The following is a 20,120-nucleotide window of genomic DNA, read 5'->3' as shown; positions in this document are numbered from 1 at the left end:
ACAAGACCAACTTAATTCATCCTGTTACCAAAAGAACTTCTTCCTTTAAAAACTACCTCTGAGGCTTTCTTTCAGTCACTGTCCTCAAAATTCTAGTAGTTAGCATTCTGCATGTGGACTAAGCATCCGGATTAGCACAGACCAGCTGGGTCACTGATAAGATCGTGCACAGAATAAACAACTACCCAATTGTTAAGCATCCTTTAAATAGGCAAAAAGCACAAAACTCCAATATTATCATGATGCTTCTCTGAAGTTATGATTTTAGGACTATCAGTCAAGCTACAACTGACTACAGCTACGTAAGGGCCAGGATGTGGTGGAATAACTTATTCTCCACTATATTCTTACCACCAGGCACCAGTACCTGACACACAGTAGGTACTCAATAAATAAATGGATTTTTAATGGAAATAAATGACATTTGAGAACCACTACTTAAGAACAAGGATATGTACCTCAAAATCATCCTTCAGATTACAGCTGAGCAGAGGAGCTCTGGAGCATATGTTGTAGGCCACGACTGTCATCAGGAGGAAGGAGGGACGACTGGAAAAGACATTATCGAATAATTTTAGCCACTCCTCTCTGGTCAGTACTTCTGAGAACACAGTTTCAAGAAGAGGCCATGCATACAGCTAAAAGAAATAAGAAAAAGTGTGTTAGTTCTCGAGGGAGAAGTCCTAACAGCCACTGCTAATACGCTCATGTTTGGTTTAGATACTAAAATAATTATATTCAGAACATAGTTATGAAAAGAACTATTCCAATATGGGCTCATCTTTACAGACTTTCAGGAAAGCAGTTTAATGAAGAAAAAAAAATGGAATACTGTTAAAAGGATAACAGTAGTATGTTTATTATATTCTTTCAAGAAAATACTCTCTTATTTATACCAGAACCAATGTTAGCTTCCAAAATAAGTTATGTTATTCTAAAAACCTTACACTTCTTACCTGGGAAGTTACATCGTGATTTATGAAGTGCTGCAGGAGTTCCTTGTCATGAAATGCCAAAACATTTTCTATCATGCTAAGAATATTGATGGGAGGATTAGGGAAATATTCAAACCAGTGTTGACACCAATTGACTATGAAGAAAAAAATTGAAAATTTATCTTTACCTTTCTATATCATCAAAGGGCTGTGCAGTTCTTAAATGTATCCACTCTTTATGTCCTCAACATGCCCACTAATAAAGCATAACTCTTTAAATTCCAGAACAATTGACTTTAAAACTCCATCATGTTACCATAGTATTTTAGGTTTATAGAAATTTTCCCCTTGCTTCAGAGCAGTCGATGAGAAAGTGTCAATTAAAACAAACAAACCTTCCCAAAGCATTCCTGATGGTAGCTATAAGGCTCTGGTTCCTGCTGACTCGTGTGTTACAAGTATTTAGATTTCTCCTGGTTAACAAAACGGCCCTCCTAAAAAAAAGGTCCCTATTTAAGTCTTCCATAAATGTCATCAATGTTAAATGACAATCTCCTCAAATCTACTAAAATTCATACCTAATTAAAGAGTCTCACTTCTGGGAAAAGACTGTTCTACAGCCATTGTAACAGGCAGCCACCAGGATTGGTTTTAAATCTAACTGATCAATGACAACTTGTTTCAGTAAACTTGACTTTGAAAACCAACCAATCAGGACAGGAGCAGCAGTATCCTCTGAAACTCAGCCAATAGAAAGCAGAATCCATTCCACTGAAGAGGCTTCTAAGGCTGACTTTCACTCTCACTTAGTAACCAGTGCAACCCCCAACACATTCTTTTCCAAAAACCCTAGTAAGATAACCAGTTTGTTTTGCTCAATGAACCTATGTCTAACCACCAGAGCTTCCTGTAATTATTAAATTGAGATTTTATTTTTTTTATTTTTTTTTTTTATAAATTTATTTATTTATTGGCTGCGTTGAGTCTTCGTTGCTACACATGGGCTTTCTCTAGTTGTGGCAAGAGGGGGCTACTCTTCATTGTGGTGCACAGGCTCCTCATTGTAGTGGCTTCTCTTGTTGTGAAGCACGGGCCCTAGGCACGTGGGCTTCAATAGTTGTGGCACACGGGCTTAGTTGCTCCGTGGCATGTGGAATCTTCCCAGAGCAGGGCTCGAACCCGTGTCCCCTGCATTGGCAGGCAGATTCTTAACCACTGCGCCACCTAGGAAGTTCCGAGATTTTTTTTTTTTAAATACTGAGTTGTGGTTTCACGTTTTGACAATAAGATCTTTCTCAAATTAGCAAAAGAAGGGTCTACTAGGAATAAACCTAACCAAGGAGGTAAAAGACCTGTACTCAGAAAATTATAAGACACTAATGAAAGAAATCAAAGATGATACAAACAGATGGAGGGACATACCACGTTCTTGGATTGGAAGAATCAACATTGTGAAAATGACTATATTACCGAAAGCAATTTACAGATTCAATGCAGTCCCGATCAAATTACCAATGGCATTTTTCACAGAACTAGAACAAGAAATTTTACGATTTGTACGGAAACACAAAAGACCCCGAATAGGCAAAGCAATCTTGAGAAGGAAAGACGGAGTTGGTGGAATCAGGCTTCCTGACTTCAGGCTATACTACAAGGCTACAGTGATCAAGACAGTATGGTACTGGCACAAAAACAGAAATATAGATCAATGGAACACGATAGAAAGCCCAGAGACAAACTACGGTCAACTAATCTATGACAAAGGAGGCAAGGATATACAATGGAAAAAAGGCAGCCTCTTCAATAAGTCGTGCTGGGAAAACTGGACAGCTACATGTAAAAGAATGAAATTAGAACACTGCCTAACACCATACACAAAAATAAACTCAAAATGGATAAAAGACCTAAATGTAAGGCCAGACACTATAAAACTCCTAGAGGAAAACATAGGAAGAACACTCTTTGACGTAAATAACAGCAAGATCTTTTTTGATCCACCCCCTAGAATAATGGAAATAAAAACAAAAATAAATAAGTGGGACCTAATGAAACTTCAAAGCTTCTGCACAGCAAAGGAAACTATAAGCAAGACGAAGAGACAACCCTCAGAATGGGAAAAAATATTTGCAAACGAATCAACAGACAAAGGATTAATCTCCAAAATATATAAACAGTTTATCCAGCTCAATATCAAAAAAACAAACAACCCAATCAAAAAATGGGCAGAAGACCTAAATAGGCATTTCTCCAAAGAAGACATTCGGATGGCCAAGAGGCACGTGAAAAGCTGCTCAACATCACTCATTATTAGAGAAATGCAAATCAAAACTACAATGAGGTATCATTGTGAGGTACCTCACACTGGTTAGAATGGGCATCATCAGAAAATCTACAAACAGTAAATGCTGGAGAGGGTGTGGAGAAAAAGGAATGCTCTTGCACTGCTGGTGGGAATGTAAACTGATACAGCCACTATGGAGAACAGTATGGAGGTTCCTTGCAAAACTAGAGTTACCATATGACCCAGCAATCCCACTACTGGGCATATACCCAGAGAACACCATAATGCAAAAAGACACATGCACTCCAATATTCATTGCAGCACTATTTACAATAGCCAGGACATGGAAGCAACCTAAATGTCCATCAACAGATGAATGGATAAAGAAGATGTGGTACATACATACAATGGAATATTACTCAGCTGTAAAAAGCAATGAAACTGGGATATTTTTAGAGACATGGATGGACCTAGAGACTGTCATACAGAGTGAAGTGAGTCAGAAAGTGGAAAACAAATATTGTATATTAACACATATATGGACTATAGAAAAATGGTACAAATCAACCGGTTTGCAAGGCAGAAACAGAGGCACAGATGTAGAGAACAAACATATGGACACCAAATGGAGAGAGCAGGGAGGGTTGGGGGGGATGAACTGGGAGATTGGGATACCAAACTGTACACTCTAAATATATGCAGTTTATTGTAAAAAATTAAAAATTAAAAAAAAATTATAGCCATCCTAGTAGGCATGAAGTGGTGTCTCACTGTGGTTTTGATTTGCATTTCCCCTAAGGACTAATGATGCTAAGCATCTTTTCATGAGCTCACTAGCCATTTGCACATCTTCTATGGAGAAGGGTCCATTCAAGCCCTTACCCATTTTTAAATTGGATTGTTTGTCTTTTGTTGTTCTTTTCCTTTTAAAACCCTTAGTGTTATTGGCAGGGTAAACTAGTACAACCGTTTCATGGAATCAATTAAAATATTCATATTTTATAACCTAATAATACCAATTCTGGGACTCTACCCAAAATAAATTATTATTAATTTATGAATGTGAAGCTAGTCATAACATTGTTACTTTTAATAAATAAAAATTAGAAATAACCTAAATGTCCAACAATAAAAGACTAAACTAGAACATGTATATTATGGGATATAATAATAAACAATAAAATGCTTACAAAGTTTATACAAATAACAGAAATGTATATAACGTATTAATTATAAAAATAAAAAACCCTGAAAGTCTAACAGTTGGGGGATGCCTTATGGTATACCTATAAGAAAATATTATATAGGCAATAAATTATATTTTTGAAGATACTTAATGATTTGTGGGAAATGCTCTTATAAGAAATTCACTAATATATATGATCAATATTGCCTCTGAGGAAGCGGAATACTGATGAATTTTCTTTTCTTTTGTATATCTTCCTGTGTTTTCTTCAATGATAGGTAAAAATTTAATAAAGCAAATACAACATAATAAAATGAACGAAAATCTGTAAAGAGAATAAAATACAATATGTATGCTAGGATCTTTTTATTTCTACTTTTTAGAATTTTATTGGTATAGTTAAGTGCTTATCCCCTTTGTACGAGAAAAATACATATAAAATTGTTTATTTTTGTTAAACCAGTCTGGGTTTAATTTGGATCCCGTTTATTAACCATTTAGCTGACCTGATTTTACTAATATGAAAAAAATGACTCACTTTTTTTAGTGTAGATGATAATGATGAAACAGTAAACACAATGGGCGTACAAGCTATAGGTTCTGAGTGCCTGGGTTCAAATCCTTATTCTGCCATTAACCTAATTGTCCAGCCTAAGGTCTCTGTGCCTCAGTTTCCTCATCTATAAAACAGGGATAATAATAACACCTACCTCACAGGACTGCTGTAAGGGTTAAATGAGTTAATAAAGGCAAAACCCTGAGAATGGTACCTGGTACACAGAAAGTTCTCAGTAAATGTTAGCTATGGATGATGAGAGCAGGGGTGACAGCCAACACCTGCCACACTAGGCATCGTGTGCTAAATGCTTTACATACTTATTGCAATCTTATGAATAATAACTGACTTTCAATTAGTGAAGCATTGTTTCCTTCTTACTAACAAAATCCAGCTTGTAACTGTATCTTCTAAAATGCAACCATCCAAATTTTATTGTAAGTAAAAAGGATTATGTATAAATGTCCTAATTGTCCATTTTATGCTGTGTCTGACCGTCTCACACTAGAATCGCTAAATGTTGCACAGGTACAAGGACATCAGGAGAATGTACAAGCATCTACTCTTGGTTTCGTTATTTACTTACTTATAAGAGTAGCAACAACTTCAAAACAGATGAGCTGGTTGTTCTGGAATAATTTTACAAACGGAAATGCCAGGAGTGGGAGATATGGTGTGTCGCTAAAGATGGTGGACCAGTGAGCTAATGCAGACAGCGTTCTGTGAATAAAATAAGGAAACAAAGATCAGAAAAGCTTGTTAAAATTTATCTGAAAAAGTAATACATTCACATGACAAAAAACGATACAGAAGGTAAATTTGGTGAAATTTGGGTTTGCCTATTTTCCCATGATTAGACTGAGGTTATAAATTTTTGGCAAGACTACCATAAAAGTGATGTGCAACACATGGATAGATTTTTATTACTGGTGAATTTAAATTTGATTACTTGGTTAAGGACGTATCTGCCAAGTTTCTCTACTATAAAATCACTATTTTCCCATTTGTAATTAATAAACATCTTAGGGGAGATACACACTGCTTCAAAATACTGAACATACCTCTGTAATACTCTGAGTAGTTTCCTACTTTTGATGGGGTATTTCTTCTGAAGGTTGAGAAATGCCACATGAATACCTTTATCTATAAGGTTACTAAATGCAGTATGGTTTTCAGGCAGCTGTAGCAGAGAGCGCCAGATGAACATTCTGAAATTAAAACATAATTTTCACCATGAAAAACTGGAGGAATAAGATTGATTTAACATGCAAGAATTTAAATTTTACCTGTATTTCGCTGGATATTCACCATAGCCTTTTAATAAGATTTGTAAACGCTTTTTGTTTAATCCATCTGACAACTCATTCTGTAAAGAAAAAAAATAGTATCAATAAGTGACCATCTTAAAACTGAAAGGGTCATCTAGCCCACAGTGGCTTTCCAATTTTAGGACACAATACACAGTAAAAAATATTTTATATCATGGGACTCTCTCCCCCTACTCTCTCTCTTTTTCTCTCTCCTGAGTGTACATATACACAGCAGATAAAGTTTGACATACTTTTTACCCTGTAATAGGGTTTGACAAACTTCTGCTGTCAAAGGTCAGAGAGTAAATATTTTAGGCTTTGTGGGTCAAGAGGTAAAATCAAGGACATTATGCAGATACTTATATAACCATCTACAGTGCAACCATTTAAAAATGTAAAAATCATCCTTAGCTTGAGTAGCCCGACTGGGCCCATGGGCTGTCATTTGTGAATCTCTGTAGCAAGAGCAATGCATTCTGATATTTTTTTCCTCCTCTTACTCCCTTCCTCTTTTTCCTTTTTTTCTTTTGCACTTTTTATTTTTAAGTCAATTTTTATCTTAATGGAAAAATGTAGATTTTAGGATCATAAAGCCATACTCATAGATTATCTTGTTTAAGCCTAACAACTATATGAAACAGATGAGATGTTTTTGTCTTCCTTTCTTTGAGAAAATGGGAAGGTCAGAGAAGTTCAGCAACTTGCTCAAGGTTACAAATCTGTTGAGTCTTGGCTCAAGACTCAAAGCCAGATTTTCTGACTTAGTTCAGTGCTCTTTTCACCACATAAGAAACAGGTAATCCAGTGTAAGAGGGAGGTGAGGAACAGCCCAAGATGACGGTCAATGAAGATCCCTATTCAAGTGCTGTGTACCAGACATGGAGGGCAACCAGCCCGGACTGGAGCAATATGATCTATAACAGAGACACGTTCACAGCTGTCATCCCCAAGACACCTGCTGCCACTGATGCCTCTTTAAACAAAGGACAGAACGCCCAGGTGAACTGGCCTGAGTTTCATCTGCTTTTGTCTTCACCATGAACTCATGAAGTTCCTACTTCCCTTTCCACGTCCTGATGCCCTGATGAGTTGAGTTTGACCTACTCCTTAGAACTGGCCACAGGGCTGTAGAAGCCGCCCACCCCCTGATGTATTTCTGTAGGGCTTCCAACTTCCATCCAGACCAAGTGCTGCCAGGTGCCCTGACCGTGGTGTCAACTCTTATCTCCTCTAATCAATCATGACCACAGCCCACTAGTTCTCCCAGAAAGCTGAAGCCAGACCATGTCTCAGAAATACATTCAAAATGAATAGGGTCAATACCGCCCAATCTTTACACAGCTAGGTTTGTGCCTGCTACTCAGATTTTTAAAATTAAACAGTATTTTGTTTAGGGTTATATTGTAGAGGTGATAAAACTATGAAGAAAGCCAAGGACATAATTAATGCAAAAATGCGGACAATGGTTACATCTATGGGACAGGAAGAGAAAGGTGATTGGGGACAAGCACACAGGCGACTTCAAAGTTACTGGTAATATTCTGTTTCTTAATGTGGATATGAGTATCTCCAGAAAAGAGACTGCTACCCTTACAAAGGCCTGTGACTGCTACCACTAGAAAGGCCTACGTGAAGGTTGGCGCTTGTCTGGTGTCCAGATATCTGGATGTGGAGGCAGCTCCCACCATCTCCAGAGCCCACGGGGGCTCACTGTGCCTAACCGTACACTGTGGTTTGTGCTCAACACCTGCTTTCCTTGTGGAGTCTGCAATTTTGAAAGGGTGCATAGAACAGCCTTTAGGCACTGAGTTGCTAATGAATTTCCCTGGTAGACAACACTATGTACATTCTTCTTCTGATGCAAGTTTCACATTTTAAAACTGCTTATAGAAAAGAGGTTGTTAAAATTAATGTGAAAAATACCAACAGTTGGTAAGAATAAGAAGCAATTAGAACCCTCAAATACCTCTTGGTGGGAATGTGGATTGTTTCAATCAACCACCTGGGAAACTATTTGATGGTATTTACTCAAGCTGAACATATGCATAGCCCATAAGCCAGTAATTCCACCCCTAGCTTTATACCCAACAGAAACATGTCCTTATGCTCACCAAAGATGCACTAGAATGTGCATAGCAGCACCGTTTCTAATATCGAAAAAACTAGAAAACTACCCAAACGCCTACAAACAGCAGAATGGACAGTCTGGTTTATTCACACGAGGCCATTCTACAGCTGGGAGTGAATGGTTTACGACCACATGGATCTCTCAAATACGCTGCTAAATGAAAGAAGCCAGAAACAAGAGTACCAACTGAATGATCCAATCAACCTAAGCACAAAAAAGGCAGAACGAACCTATGGTGTTAAAAGGCAGGAGAGTAGTTATCCTTGGGGTAAGGGGGAAAGTGTCTGGAAGGGAGCAGCAGAGGGGCTCTAGGGAGCTGGGAATGGTCCATTTTTTTATCTGGTGCTGATAACACAGGAGTACTCAGTCTGTAAAAATTTACTGAGCTGTGCATTTATATGGATATGACTGACTGATTTACTGTCAATAAAAAATTTTAAAGTCCTTGAAAATGTCAGCGGCTTCTCTATTAATGTTGATATTTTCTTTCAATTCCAAAGCAATATATGATCTTTGCAGAACATTAAGAACATACAAAAAATACATAAATAAGAGGATAAAACTGACTTGAGATATGTAACTCTACTACTATCAAAATTTTTATGCACATGCTCTGACTTAAAAATTCTACTTTTACAGATACATTTGTGCAAATGTTCAAAAAACATCCACTGCATCACAGACTGTATTAATAGAAGACAGATGATACAACCTAAATGCTGGTCAGCAGAGTTCTAGTGAGATAAATTAAGGTACAGCCATAAATGCAATACTATGCAAATATTTTTAAAATGTTGTAGCACTACATGCACTAATATAAACAGATATTCAATCTGTTATGTGACAAGAGCAAGTTATAAAACAGTGCTATAGTATGATTCCATTTATGTAAAAAAATTTAAAAGGCAACAGACGCAGCTACACATATGTTTATACATAGAAAACTTCTGAAAGGATATCAACAACTACTAGCAATGGTCGCCTCTGGGGAGTGCAACAAAGTGTGGGCTAGGGCACAGGGAGGAAGAAAAGTATGCTTTTGTTCTTTTCCCTTTACAACCTTCTATACCAGCGTTGTCTAACAGATAAGAGACAGATGCAATTTAAGTCTTCTAGGAACCATGTTAAAAAAGTCAAAAGCAGCAGGTAAAAATCAAACTTAACACACTTATTTAACGATGTAATAAAAATATTTCAACATATAGTCAGCATAAAAGTATTAATTAATACGTTTTACATTCGTTAGGGGTAGGAGGTTAAGAGATACAAACTACTATGTAAAAAATAAGCTACAAGGATATACAGCATTGGGAATACAGCCTATATTTTATAATAACTTTAAATGGAGGATAATCTATAAAAATGCTGAATCACGGACTTCCTAGGTGGCACAGTGGTTAAGAATCCGCCTGCCAATTCAGGGGACGCAGGTTCGATCCCTGCTCCAGGAAGATCCCACGTGCCACGGAGCAACTAGGCCCGTGCGCCACAACTATTGGGCCTGTGTGCCACAACTATTGAGTCCATGTGCTGCAACTACTGAAGCCCACACGCCTAGAGCCCATGCTCCACAACAAGAGAAGCCACCGCAATGAGGAGCCTGAGCACCACAATGAAGAGTAGCCTCCACTCGCCGCAACTAGAGAAAGCCCGCGTACAGCAACGAAGACCCAACACAGCCAATAAATAAATAAATAAACAAGTAAATTTATAAAAAAAAACCTGAATCACTATTTTGTACTAATGTAATACTGTAAATCAACTATACTTCAATTTTTAAAGATATTTTACATTCTTTTGTTCATAATAAATTCTCAATATCTGATATATATATTTCACATATATACCACATCTCAAATCAGACTAGTCCCATGTGACTAGTGGCTAGCATATTGGACAGTGCAATTCTATACTGTTTGACTTTCTTAAAAAAACCATAAACATATTAATTTTATATTAAAAAGCTTTAAAAGCATGTTATAATTTCAGTTACAATTTGCTTCTTTTCTATAATTTTCCTTTAATTCCTAAGAGAAGGAAAAACGACGATGGCCTAGAAATCATGCGACTTGTCTACAGCAAGGTCATGACAAATGAAAGCAGAATATATTCTTACCTCTTTATTTTCAAAATTACCAGTCAGGTCTTGTTTGAATATTCTAGTTTGTATTTTGTTTTGCCTTGATTTTGCTGGCCGCGGTACTCTTCCTGACGTCACTTTCCTCTTAAGGTCACCAGAATCCACTTCCCTCTTAGGCAAATCTTCAATCACTTTCACTAGAGGAGGAGGTGGCTAAAAGGGGGGGAAATCCAGTGGTTATATTTGGAAAACAGACGTGTTAACATATAATTTACAAAATGTATTTTGGTCAATTTAATAATGTGCCTTAATAGATATAATTATTCTTCAGGCAAAAAGTATCAATAAAATGTCCAAGAATGTTTCCTTGTGGACTAACAAGTCAAAGAAAATTTCTGCCATATTCCTTTGAGGAACGTAATAAAGATGATGATTAACAATGATAAATCTCACTCAATCATTCCTTGAAAGCTGGCCTTAATCATACAGTATCAACGCACTTTTTACACCTGCATGACAAAGTCAGTAGTAAGGCAGTAATCCGCAGCAGAGAAGGCCCAGTTACACACAGGGCCCTCTAGAAGGCTGAGGGAAGCACCCAAATATTCTTTGGGCTCAAGTGAAATTTCCTTGGGGGAAACTGTCACATGACTTTCCTTCTGAAAGCACAGGACCCCTGCCTCTGTTCTTGGTTACATTTTCTAATCTACGTGGAGATGGCTGTCAGTCCCTTACTGCATTAGCAGCTGCAGAGGCAGTGCAGACAGCACATCTTAGAGGCCAAACCCTCATTTTTATGGGGCTTGTCAAACAGGAAAATAAGCCCTAACAACTTCAATTTACTTAAGGTAAAATGATTCACTAAGACATTTTCTCTGTGAATAACAACGTCTTTGAAATAAAAAGATCTTCCTTGTGCAAAGAAAATAAGCAGATAAAGTAGCTCTGACTTTCTGGGTTCTAAATATGATTATAAAGTACAATCACTTTCACAGGGTATTTAAATGTTTGAGACCATTATTGCTGAATGTTTCCTTAGTAATTAGCCCAGACTCAGATCAAAGACAAGGTGGATTTGTGATTTTTAACTAATTTTTCTTGAAGCCAAAGTGCCAATTCCTTTCATATGAGAACAAGAGCACAAGGAATACCCCAAATGTCCAAATGAACATATCAGATTTCAGAAAAACGCATATTACACATATCACCTTGAATTCAAGCTGTCACAAAAGCCAGAACAGTGTGCCTCCATGATGACATACAATGGGAATGAATCTCCCCTCTTCGGGAGAGCTCTTTGAAGCAGAAACCAAACTTTTTGACCTCCTCCCTCTTTGTCCCCAAAGAAATAAATAGAACAAAGCAAACATCTTGACTCTTTTTAAATAACAGACTATAAAAAGACTACTTTGAGGTTTCAAACACAGATTTTTCTCACGTTGCTTTCAAAAGTTCAGGACTTCTGCTTTTGAAACCTGCAGCCTATTACAGGAGACCAAGAAAATACTCCCTATTGTCAACTACAGTATGTACGACACATAACACTGTAAAATGTATGCAGTAGGTAATGTAATAATATACATGGCATTGATATTGCATTTTTGTCTTAAAATTATTATGAGAAGTATTTAAGTCTTAACTGCATCTGTAAGTTTTTTAATAGTGTTTTTCTAGGATACATTGTTATTTATTCACATCTAGAAAGAGTACAAAATATAGTAACAATAGCTCTGACCAAAAAAAAATACAATGACCCCTTAGTCTGATTTAACTCTTCATGAAATGTAATTAACAGTGGCCTGCTTTCTGAATACTGCCCATCTTCAACATCCTTGAACTGTCTTCTAACCACAGTCTGTTCTTCTAAATCTGTATTATGATATTTATTCTAGTGTCACATTTTTCATGGTTCTTCCATGAAGGAATCTCCCAGAAGTTGGAGCCTGAGATGTGACCTGAATTGCCATACCTTAGTAGTGTTAAAACTTCAACACAGAAACAGGAATTAGCTTACTTGTTATTTAACACAATACCAGAAATTCTCCAATGGCGAGAAAATAGGAGTTGGAGGAATGGGACAGGGATAATAAGTTTTGTATAAACCTGGGCATTTTTAGGCCTGGAACAGCCATAAAGACACTGGTGGTTCTGGTAATGTTGCCCCCCAGCCCAATTATCCTACCTCTCTTATAAGCTAGCTCTTCTGCTCAATATGATCTTAATTTGCTTCACCAATCAGAGAGGAAGCCAGTGACTCATGCTTACCTTGGTTTTTCTCACATCTCTGTTTCTATCAGTAACATTTAGCTCCTGTAAAATTCAGCTAGGCTAACAACTCTCATTAACAGTGAATAATGTTACTAAAATGTTTTAAGTTTATAAGAACAGTAGAGTATAATTCCATATGTTTAAAGAAAATGTATGTGCGTGCACGCGTGCACACACACACACACACACACGCGATTCTCATTATTTGCAGTAGTTATGATCTACAGAGTCGCCACAAACACTGAGTTAGTGAACTGAATCACTGCTCCTAAGAGAAACAGAGTCAGGTCCCTGTGAAACTCTGGTCACATTTCTGTCCACCAATCAACATATAACGTTGTTTTATGTATGTTTCTGTTTAAAGACACTTACTGATTGTACAGCACTGGTTCATTAGCACTGAACTCATGCCAAGAGCACTGCTGCTCATGCCTGAACGAAGTGTATGTAACAGACGTATGTTCTCCCCGAGACACATGCCAGCCCTCTTGTGTTTAGGACGCTAGACAGTACGTCAGCACTGTGCTTGGGGGCCATTTTAAAGAGCAAAATCACCAACAAAAATCACAAGAATGTGAAAAATGTGGCACTATTTAAACAGACCATGAGAAGGACACTTGTTCCCAGTAGGAGAGCTGAAATAAGAAGGCCGAGTGCTGCTGTGTTTGACCTTAGGAGGGAACCTGCATGATGGCAACTCCAATTTTTTGCTGCTCTGTGTGTGCAAATGTCTGTGAATATGTGGTGAGGACTGAGTTTAGAGTTACAGATAAATTTTCACCAACAGACATTCACAAATATAGACTCCATGAATAATGCAGATTGACTATATACATTTACACACACAGAACAAAAGACTTGGTAGGTACACATTACAAAATCATCTAAGAATGATGAGACTTACTGGTCTATTTGCTTATGTTTCTTTTGATTTTTCTCTGTAATAAGAACTTCTTACCTCTAATTGAAAAAAAAAAAGATAAAAAGGAGCAGGCACATAGCAACAAGATTATCATTAAGAACAGAACACCTGGGCCTGCTAAGTGTGTGATTAGGCTGGGGCATGAGCTTCCCCCGTAAAATGAAATGGTTAGACTAGGTGATCACTGAAGTCCCTCTCAGGGCTACCGTGATACAATTCCAGACCTGGAAAGGCTCACCACAGAATAACTGGACTTGGCCACAAACTGGAGGAATTTTAGATAACCGTAAGAGAAGTGGGTACCTCATAAGCTGGTACAAGAGTGTAAAGCAATTATATTCCAATAAAGAGCTTAAAAAATAAAGAAAAAAAGAAAAAAGAAAAAGTAAGAAAATAAGAGAAGTGGGAAGTGTATTTTAGATGAAAGGAGAAATGTAGAAATGAGCATGGAGTCTACAGGGGACAATGAGCGAAGTTGAAACTGTGGGGAAATACACTGGGGAGGGAAGGCCAGATCAGAGAGGACTTTGAGGGCTGGGCAGAAGAGTCTGGCCTCAATGCAACAGGCAAAAGGAAAGAAGCCACTAAAGTGGCATTATTTTAGAAACGGTGATGAGAATATTATTTTAGAAAAACGTTATGTAAAAGACGATTGATGGGCAGGAGCAGGCACTGAAGGCTCTAAGTTCTGGCATATTTGTTTACATTACTGTGATTCGAGGGCAGCCAATGAGCACCAGTACAACGATGGCCAACATGGAGACAGAGTACAGGTGGCACAAATACAGACATTTCAGATTCAAGGACTACATGACTTAGTGTTGACTAGATTCGGGAAATGAAGGAACAAACACAGTCATAGTGCTCCAAGGTGTCTAGCCTACAAATGGGAAGAAAGAGACAGAGATGAAGAGACTGGGGCTGAAGACCTCTTTTGGGAAGTAGATCAGAGGAGCATCTTGAATGGGACAGGGACACCAAACAGATGCTTTGTAATGGAGACAGCAATTTAAGAATGGAGCGTAGGTGAGAAAAGTCTGGAGATGTGGCTTTAGGAGTAAGAGCAAAAAAACATATCCAGAAAAATGGATAAGGGGCAAGGAAGTTAGAAAACTGTAACACAGAATTTTTATTTTTGATGATACAGCATTTAAACCTTAAAAGAAAAAAAGGTATTATTTACTTGATAGCATACCTTATTTATTTCTTTTGTTAAAGTCTGAACTGAATATACGTTCAGACTTCCATTTTCCATAATAGATGCAATATACCGTCCATGTGGGCTAATTGCTGATGAACTAATTCCTTCGTCGAGGCTCCCAATTTCAAAGAGAAGTTTACAAGTCTGTATATTAACAAATCTCATAATACCATCCTGACTTAGCACTCCAAGAACCTAAGAGTAGAGAGAAACAACGTATGAGTTCCTAAAACACATTTAAAAGTCAAAAGGGTCAGATGTTAACTAGACTTACTATGGTGATCTTTTCTCAGTATATACAAGTACTGAATCATCATGTTGTACACCTGAAGCTAACATAATGTTCTATGTCAATTACACCTCAATTAAAAAAAGTCACGTCTGAAAGTCAAACTAGACACACACGTGTATGTGTATTTACATACGTTTTCTTTTTTTGGTGGGGGCGGACAGTCAGAGGAGATTATACTCGTAGACAGCCATCGTGTATTCTAAAATCCCTAATTACAGCTCATGTAGATTCACCCTGTTCAGGTCCAGATAAGCCTGGCTCTACCCAGAACCAGTAAGGAGCCCATCCTGGGAGACTACAGAAAGGTCACCTAAGAATCTTCCCTTCTTGTAGGTAGGCGTATCTCCACCAATCCCTCCAGGGGGAGTGTAGGTGACTCCACACTGGCCGTCAGAAGCAAGGAAGGTGGAGGGCTTGTTTCCCTTCTCCATCCCTAGCCTGACCAGAGCTAACATCTGTCCTGCTGCCCCACACAAACCTGTGACTCCCACTGTTGTAACTAGCATTTGGGTTGTGGAGAGAGAGTCTGTGAGCTGCAAGGACAGTGGGGGTCAGAGGGAAGGTGGTCTTTTAAGGGGAAAAAAAAATTAGCCGTAACTCATACGATTTGAAAAATTAAAAACATGTACTAAAAAAACTTAAACACATAAAACAATAAACCCCTCTACTGCCTTGTCCACCTAAGGGTTCTTTCCCCAGGGCCAGTGCCTGGTAAGCAGTGCCGCCACGTGATTCTGGGAAACGCTAATGTCCCTTGTTATATGAAAGACTACAGTCTGGAGGTGGCTGGAGGCAATTTGAAGGTGACAGTCTAAAAAGCACGTTCTTCTGTGGGTCAGATGGTAGGAAACTCCCTCATTCACAGTTGATGCAACCTCTCTGGAAGGCAATTTGGCAAGATCTATTAAAATTACAGACACACATAACCCTGGTACCACTATTTTAACTCTGGAATTTTATCCTACTGACAGGGTGTGTAAAATGACATGTACAAAAAAAAAAGTTATTAAAAAAAGGGACTTCCTTGGTGGTCCAGTTGTTAAGACTCTGTGCTTCCAGTGCTTCCACCGCAAGGGGTGTGGGCTCGATCCCTGGTCGGGGAACTAGGATCCCACGTGCCGCAAGGTGCGGCCAAAAACTAAAACCAAAAAACAAATAATAAAAAACAAAAGTTATTCAGCGCAGCATCATTTGTAATAGAAAGGACTAAAAACAGGTTAAGTGCCCAATAATAAAGGACTGGTTAAAAAACCCTAAAGTTCTGTACTGATATAGGATAATCTTCAAGGTAAACAAAGTGAAGAAAAAACAAGGTGCAAAAAAAAATGGGAAAAACATAAGACTATATAACAACAGTGGTTATGCGGAGTGAATAACTGGGCAAATGGGAGAGAGGAGTGTCTTTTTATATTTTTTTGTTTTCAACCATGTGAAAGCATTATCTACTCAACCTTAAGTTAAAATAGATATGATAAATACACACACATGATACATATATACCTAAAACACACACACACATACAATTTGTTAACGTGCAAGAGCTAAGACAATTTAAAGTAAGAAAGTTAAGGATCAACTGCTCAACTGTTAAGAAGAAAAGGTATGTGGCGGGGGGAGCACTTTGTAAACTAGGGCAAGACAGAAAGAAAACACGTTTCATAGGATTGAGGCAACCAGTTATGGCAGATAAAACAGAATCACAAAGTGAGAAAATATCAGTTCTAGTCCTACCTTTAATCCTCATAATTAACAGGAGTGCAGACAAGTCACTTAGTGTTTCTAAGCTTTAGTGTCACAATCTGTTTAATGGTGAGGAGCACCTTCCCTGCCTATACTCAAAGAATTCTTTAAGGATCGAAGGAAAAACAAAATGCTTAATCACCCTGTAAACCACAAAAGTGGGACATAAAGTGTACGGATTTTAGAAAAGGGCAAGTTATCAGTAACATACAGAACCTAAGATTTTTCATGTTTTCAGTTTGACTCTTTACAAGTTATTAGCAATTTCAAATTCTTGTAACAATCAGGCTACAAGTTAAATAAGAGAACACAGTGCAGAAACGGTTATCTTTCCAAAAAAGTACAATGTTACTAACGTTTATGTTACTAACCTGATAAGAGCCAGCATCAAAGCTATCAGGAAGAAATTCTAGGTGGCGAATGGCTCGAACTTTGGTGGGCATCTGGATAATTCTAAATAGCTGTTTAGCTTCCAAGCACCACAAGTGAAGATGATTTGATTTGCCCCCGGCAGCCAGGATTCGGCCATCTCTGTGTTTTAAAAAGGTGAGAAAGTAAGACTAGATGAATTATATATAGCAGCGCTGTCCAATCTGATCCACTATGATGATGGAAACGTACATCTGTGCTGTCCAAAATAATCACTACTGGCCACATGTAATTATTGAGAACTAAAATGTGGCTAGTGCTTCTGAGAAAATTAATTCTTAAACTTTATCTAATTTTTATTCATTTAAATAGTCCCAGGTACCCAGTGGCTACTTATAGGAAAACTCAAGTTTATAGCAGATACATATATATATATTTTACCCATTGTGCTAAGATACCAGCTTAACAAATATCTGATGACTTGACTGGGGGTTTCTGGGTAACATTTATATTTTATAGCAAAATCTCAAAGTCTCTTACTACTATCCAATTTCCTGTATTTTACATACGGCTGCACTGAATTGATACAGCATTGCTGTATGGAAAACCAAAAAGCCCAAACTTTTTTCCTGCTTGAAGAAAGCTACGTTATGTTTAAAAGGTACAAAAAGAATAAGCTGTACTGATTTGCCAGGTTGCTGCTCATTCATTCACCAAGGACTGTAAAGTGTCCACTATAAGCCAGGTTTCCTTCCAGGTGCCAGGGACACAGTGGTGAAGGAGAATACAGGTAAGACCCCTACTCTCATGGGATTTTCAGTCTAGAGGAAGGTAAAGAAACAAATACATGAACTTGATATCAGCTGATAAGTTCTATAAAGGACTATAAAATGAGGTAACGTTACAGAGCTGGGAAAGGAGGAAGATCTACTGCATGAATGATGTGAACGAGCCAGTGACAGGATGGCCTGGAAAAAGAATTCTATGCTGCTCAGTACTCCTGACTGGCCAGAACAAAAGCGTGAGACGGGAGTAAGGTTAGTACGTAAGGAAGAGGAGCCACACTCAAGTGCGGCTGGAACACTGTAAAGGGAAGGAAATAAGACGAGAAAGGAGAGGGAGGTCGAGACCAGAGGACAAAAGATCTCAGGGATATGCTGGCGAGTTGGATTTTCTAAGAGCAGTGGAAAGCCTCTCAAGGGAGTTCAATAGGGAAATGACATGATCTGGCTAAATGATTTAAGAAAACCACTCTATCTGCTTTATAGAGACTGATATTAGGCAATGAGACTGAAAACAGGGAGACCAGATACGGGAGCTATTACAGTAGCCAGAAAAAGACTAGGATAGCTTGGACAGGGATAACAGCTGTAGCAATGGACAAAAGAGAGTAGACCAATTCAAGATACAGTTTGGTAGAGTTCATGGGATTTACTGATAACTCAGAAGAAGAGGGTGAGAGAGAGGAAATAACATCCATTAATATCTGGAAACAATGACCAACCCGGTCACAATGAGAACCTAGCACCCAGATTAAGTGTCAATATATCATTTCCCACGAAAATAAACCCATGCCCCTCAGAAAAATGGCTGATTCCAGGTTTGGGACAGGATATATATAAGATAAGACCGGAACATCTTATTGGACCAGAAAGATTGAGAGCTATCACAGATAACTGGGTTGTATCAAAAGGGTTCAAAGCTGACATGAAGAGGATCCCACTGGTCAAAGATGAGAGAACTGGAGCATCACTAAGAATAATAACTTTAATGGGTCAAATCATGTCAACTATGTTTAAATCCATGAGTTTACAATGATTAAAGACAAAAACCTTCATTGGCCACCTTTGAAGATGCCAATAAACCAATCCATTATTTTAGAGAAAAAAAACTTTTTTTAAAAGGAGGAAGAAATCGGGCTTCCTAGGTGGTGCAGTGGTTAAGAATCCACCTGCCAATGTAGGGGACACAGGTTCGATCCCTGCTCCAGGAAGATCCCACATGCCTCGGAGCAACTAAGCCCGTGCGCCACAACTATTGAGCCTGCGCTTTAGAGCCCGTGAGCCACAACTATTGAGCCCATGTACCACAACTACGGAAGCCCACAAGCCTAGAGCCCGTGCTCCACAAGAGAAGCCATGGCAATAAGGAGCCCATGCACCACAATGAAGAATAGCCCCCGCTCGCTGCAACTAGAGAAAACCCATGTGCAGCAACGAAGACCCAACAAAGCCAATAAATAAATAAATAAATGAGGAAGAAATCAAGCATTTATCCTACCTTTCCTTTACAAATTGTACAGCAAAGAAACCAAAGAGTTAATGAAAGTTTCTTTCTATAGAAGATTTTGGTTAGTAAGGGAGAAGGAGAGAATTAGAATAGCACCATTTTGCTAACCTCCAATGCAACACATTATATCTAGGTAATGACCACCAGTGGCCACTAATATCATAAGAGAAAGAGTTCTGTGTTCCTCCTGATGAAAGTACACAAACCACCTATAATGTCTTCTTGCCCCCAAATCAAACCAGATCAGATCAAGCCTGAGATTTATAGGAAATATAGGTGTAATCAGTTTATAGTAAACACAGATGAGAGAAGATCATATCTAACAGCATCAGAGGGATGCAAAGAGCAAAATCCAGAATACAGACAACTACAGGACAAATGACCAGATCTTTAGCTAATAAACTGCAAGGAATATATAAAAAGAGAAATATATCGGCCAAGGCAATGTGAGAACCTTATTTTGTTTCTGACTTGAACAAACTAACCATAAAAAACAAGTATTAGACCAATCGGGGAAATATGAAAAATAGCTAGATATATAATATTAAATTATGAATTTTTAG

General features: G+C 38.1%; 1 protein-coding gene across 13 annotated transcripts in view; it reads right to left on the bottom strand.

The window, feature by feature from the left end:
* The window catches only part of TBC1D31 (TBC1 domain family member 31), a 61,084-nt gene that overhangs the window by 19,882 nt on the left and 21,082 nt on the right, over nt 1-20,120 (bottom strand). For 12 of the 13 annotated variants that reach the window (XR_009053841.1, XM_057735903.1, XM_057735913.1 and 9 more), the window contains 8 exons: nt 17,271-17,430; nt 14,862-15,062; nt 10,513-10,689; nt 6,245-6,324; nt 6,020-6,166; nt 5,545-5,678; nt 957-1,090; nt 459-638 (listed from right to left, as the gene is read on the bottom strand). Coding sequence is in view for 12 of the 13 variants with exons in the window: in XM_057735903.1 (XP_057591886.1) it covers nt 459-638; nt 957-1,090; nt 5,545-5,678; nt 6,020-6,166; nt 6,245-6,324; nt 10,513-10,689; nt 14,862-15,062; nt 17,271-17,430 (1,213 nt within the window). In the remaining variant the exon portion in view is untranslated. Of the gene's footprint in view, nt 1-458; nt 639-956; nt 1,091-5,544; nt 5,679-6,019; nt 6,167-6,244; nt 6,325-10,512; nt 10,690-14,861; nt 15,063-17,270; nt 17,431-20,120 lie in introns of those variants that run through there. The other variant, XM_057735914.1, reaches the window with a different exon arrangement.

The sequence above is a fragment of the Hippopotamus amphibius genome, chromosome 5 (assembly GCF_030028045.1).
Source record: "Hippopotamus amphibius kiboko isolate mHipAmp2 chromosome 5, mHipAmp2.hap2, whole genome shotgun sequence".
NCBI lineage: Eukaryota > Metazoa > Chordata > Mammalia > Artiodactyla > Hippopotamidae > Hippopotamus > Hippopotamus amphibius.
Note: the sequence above shows the minus strand (reverse complement) of the source record. Positions and strands in the feature narration are given on the sequence as shown.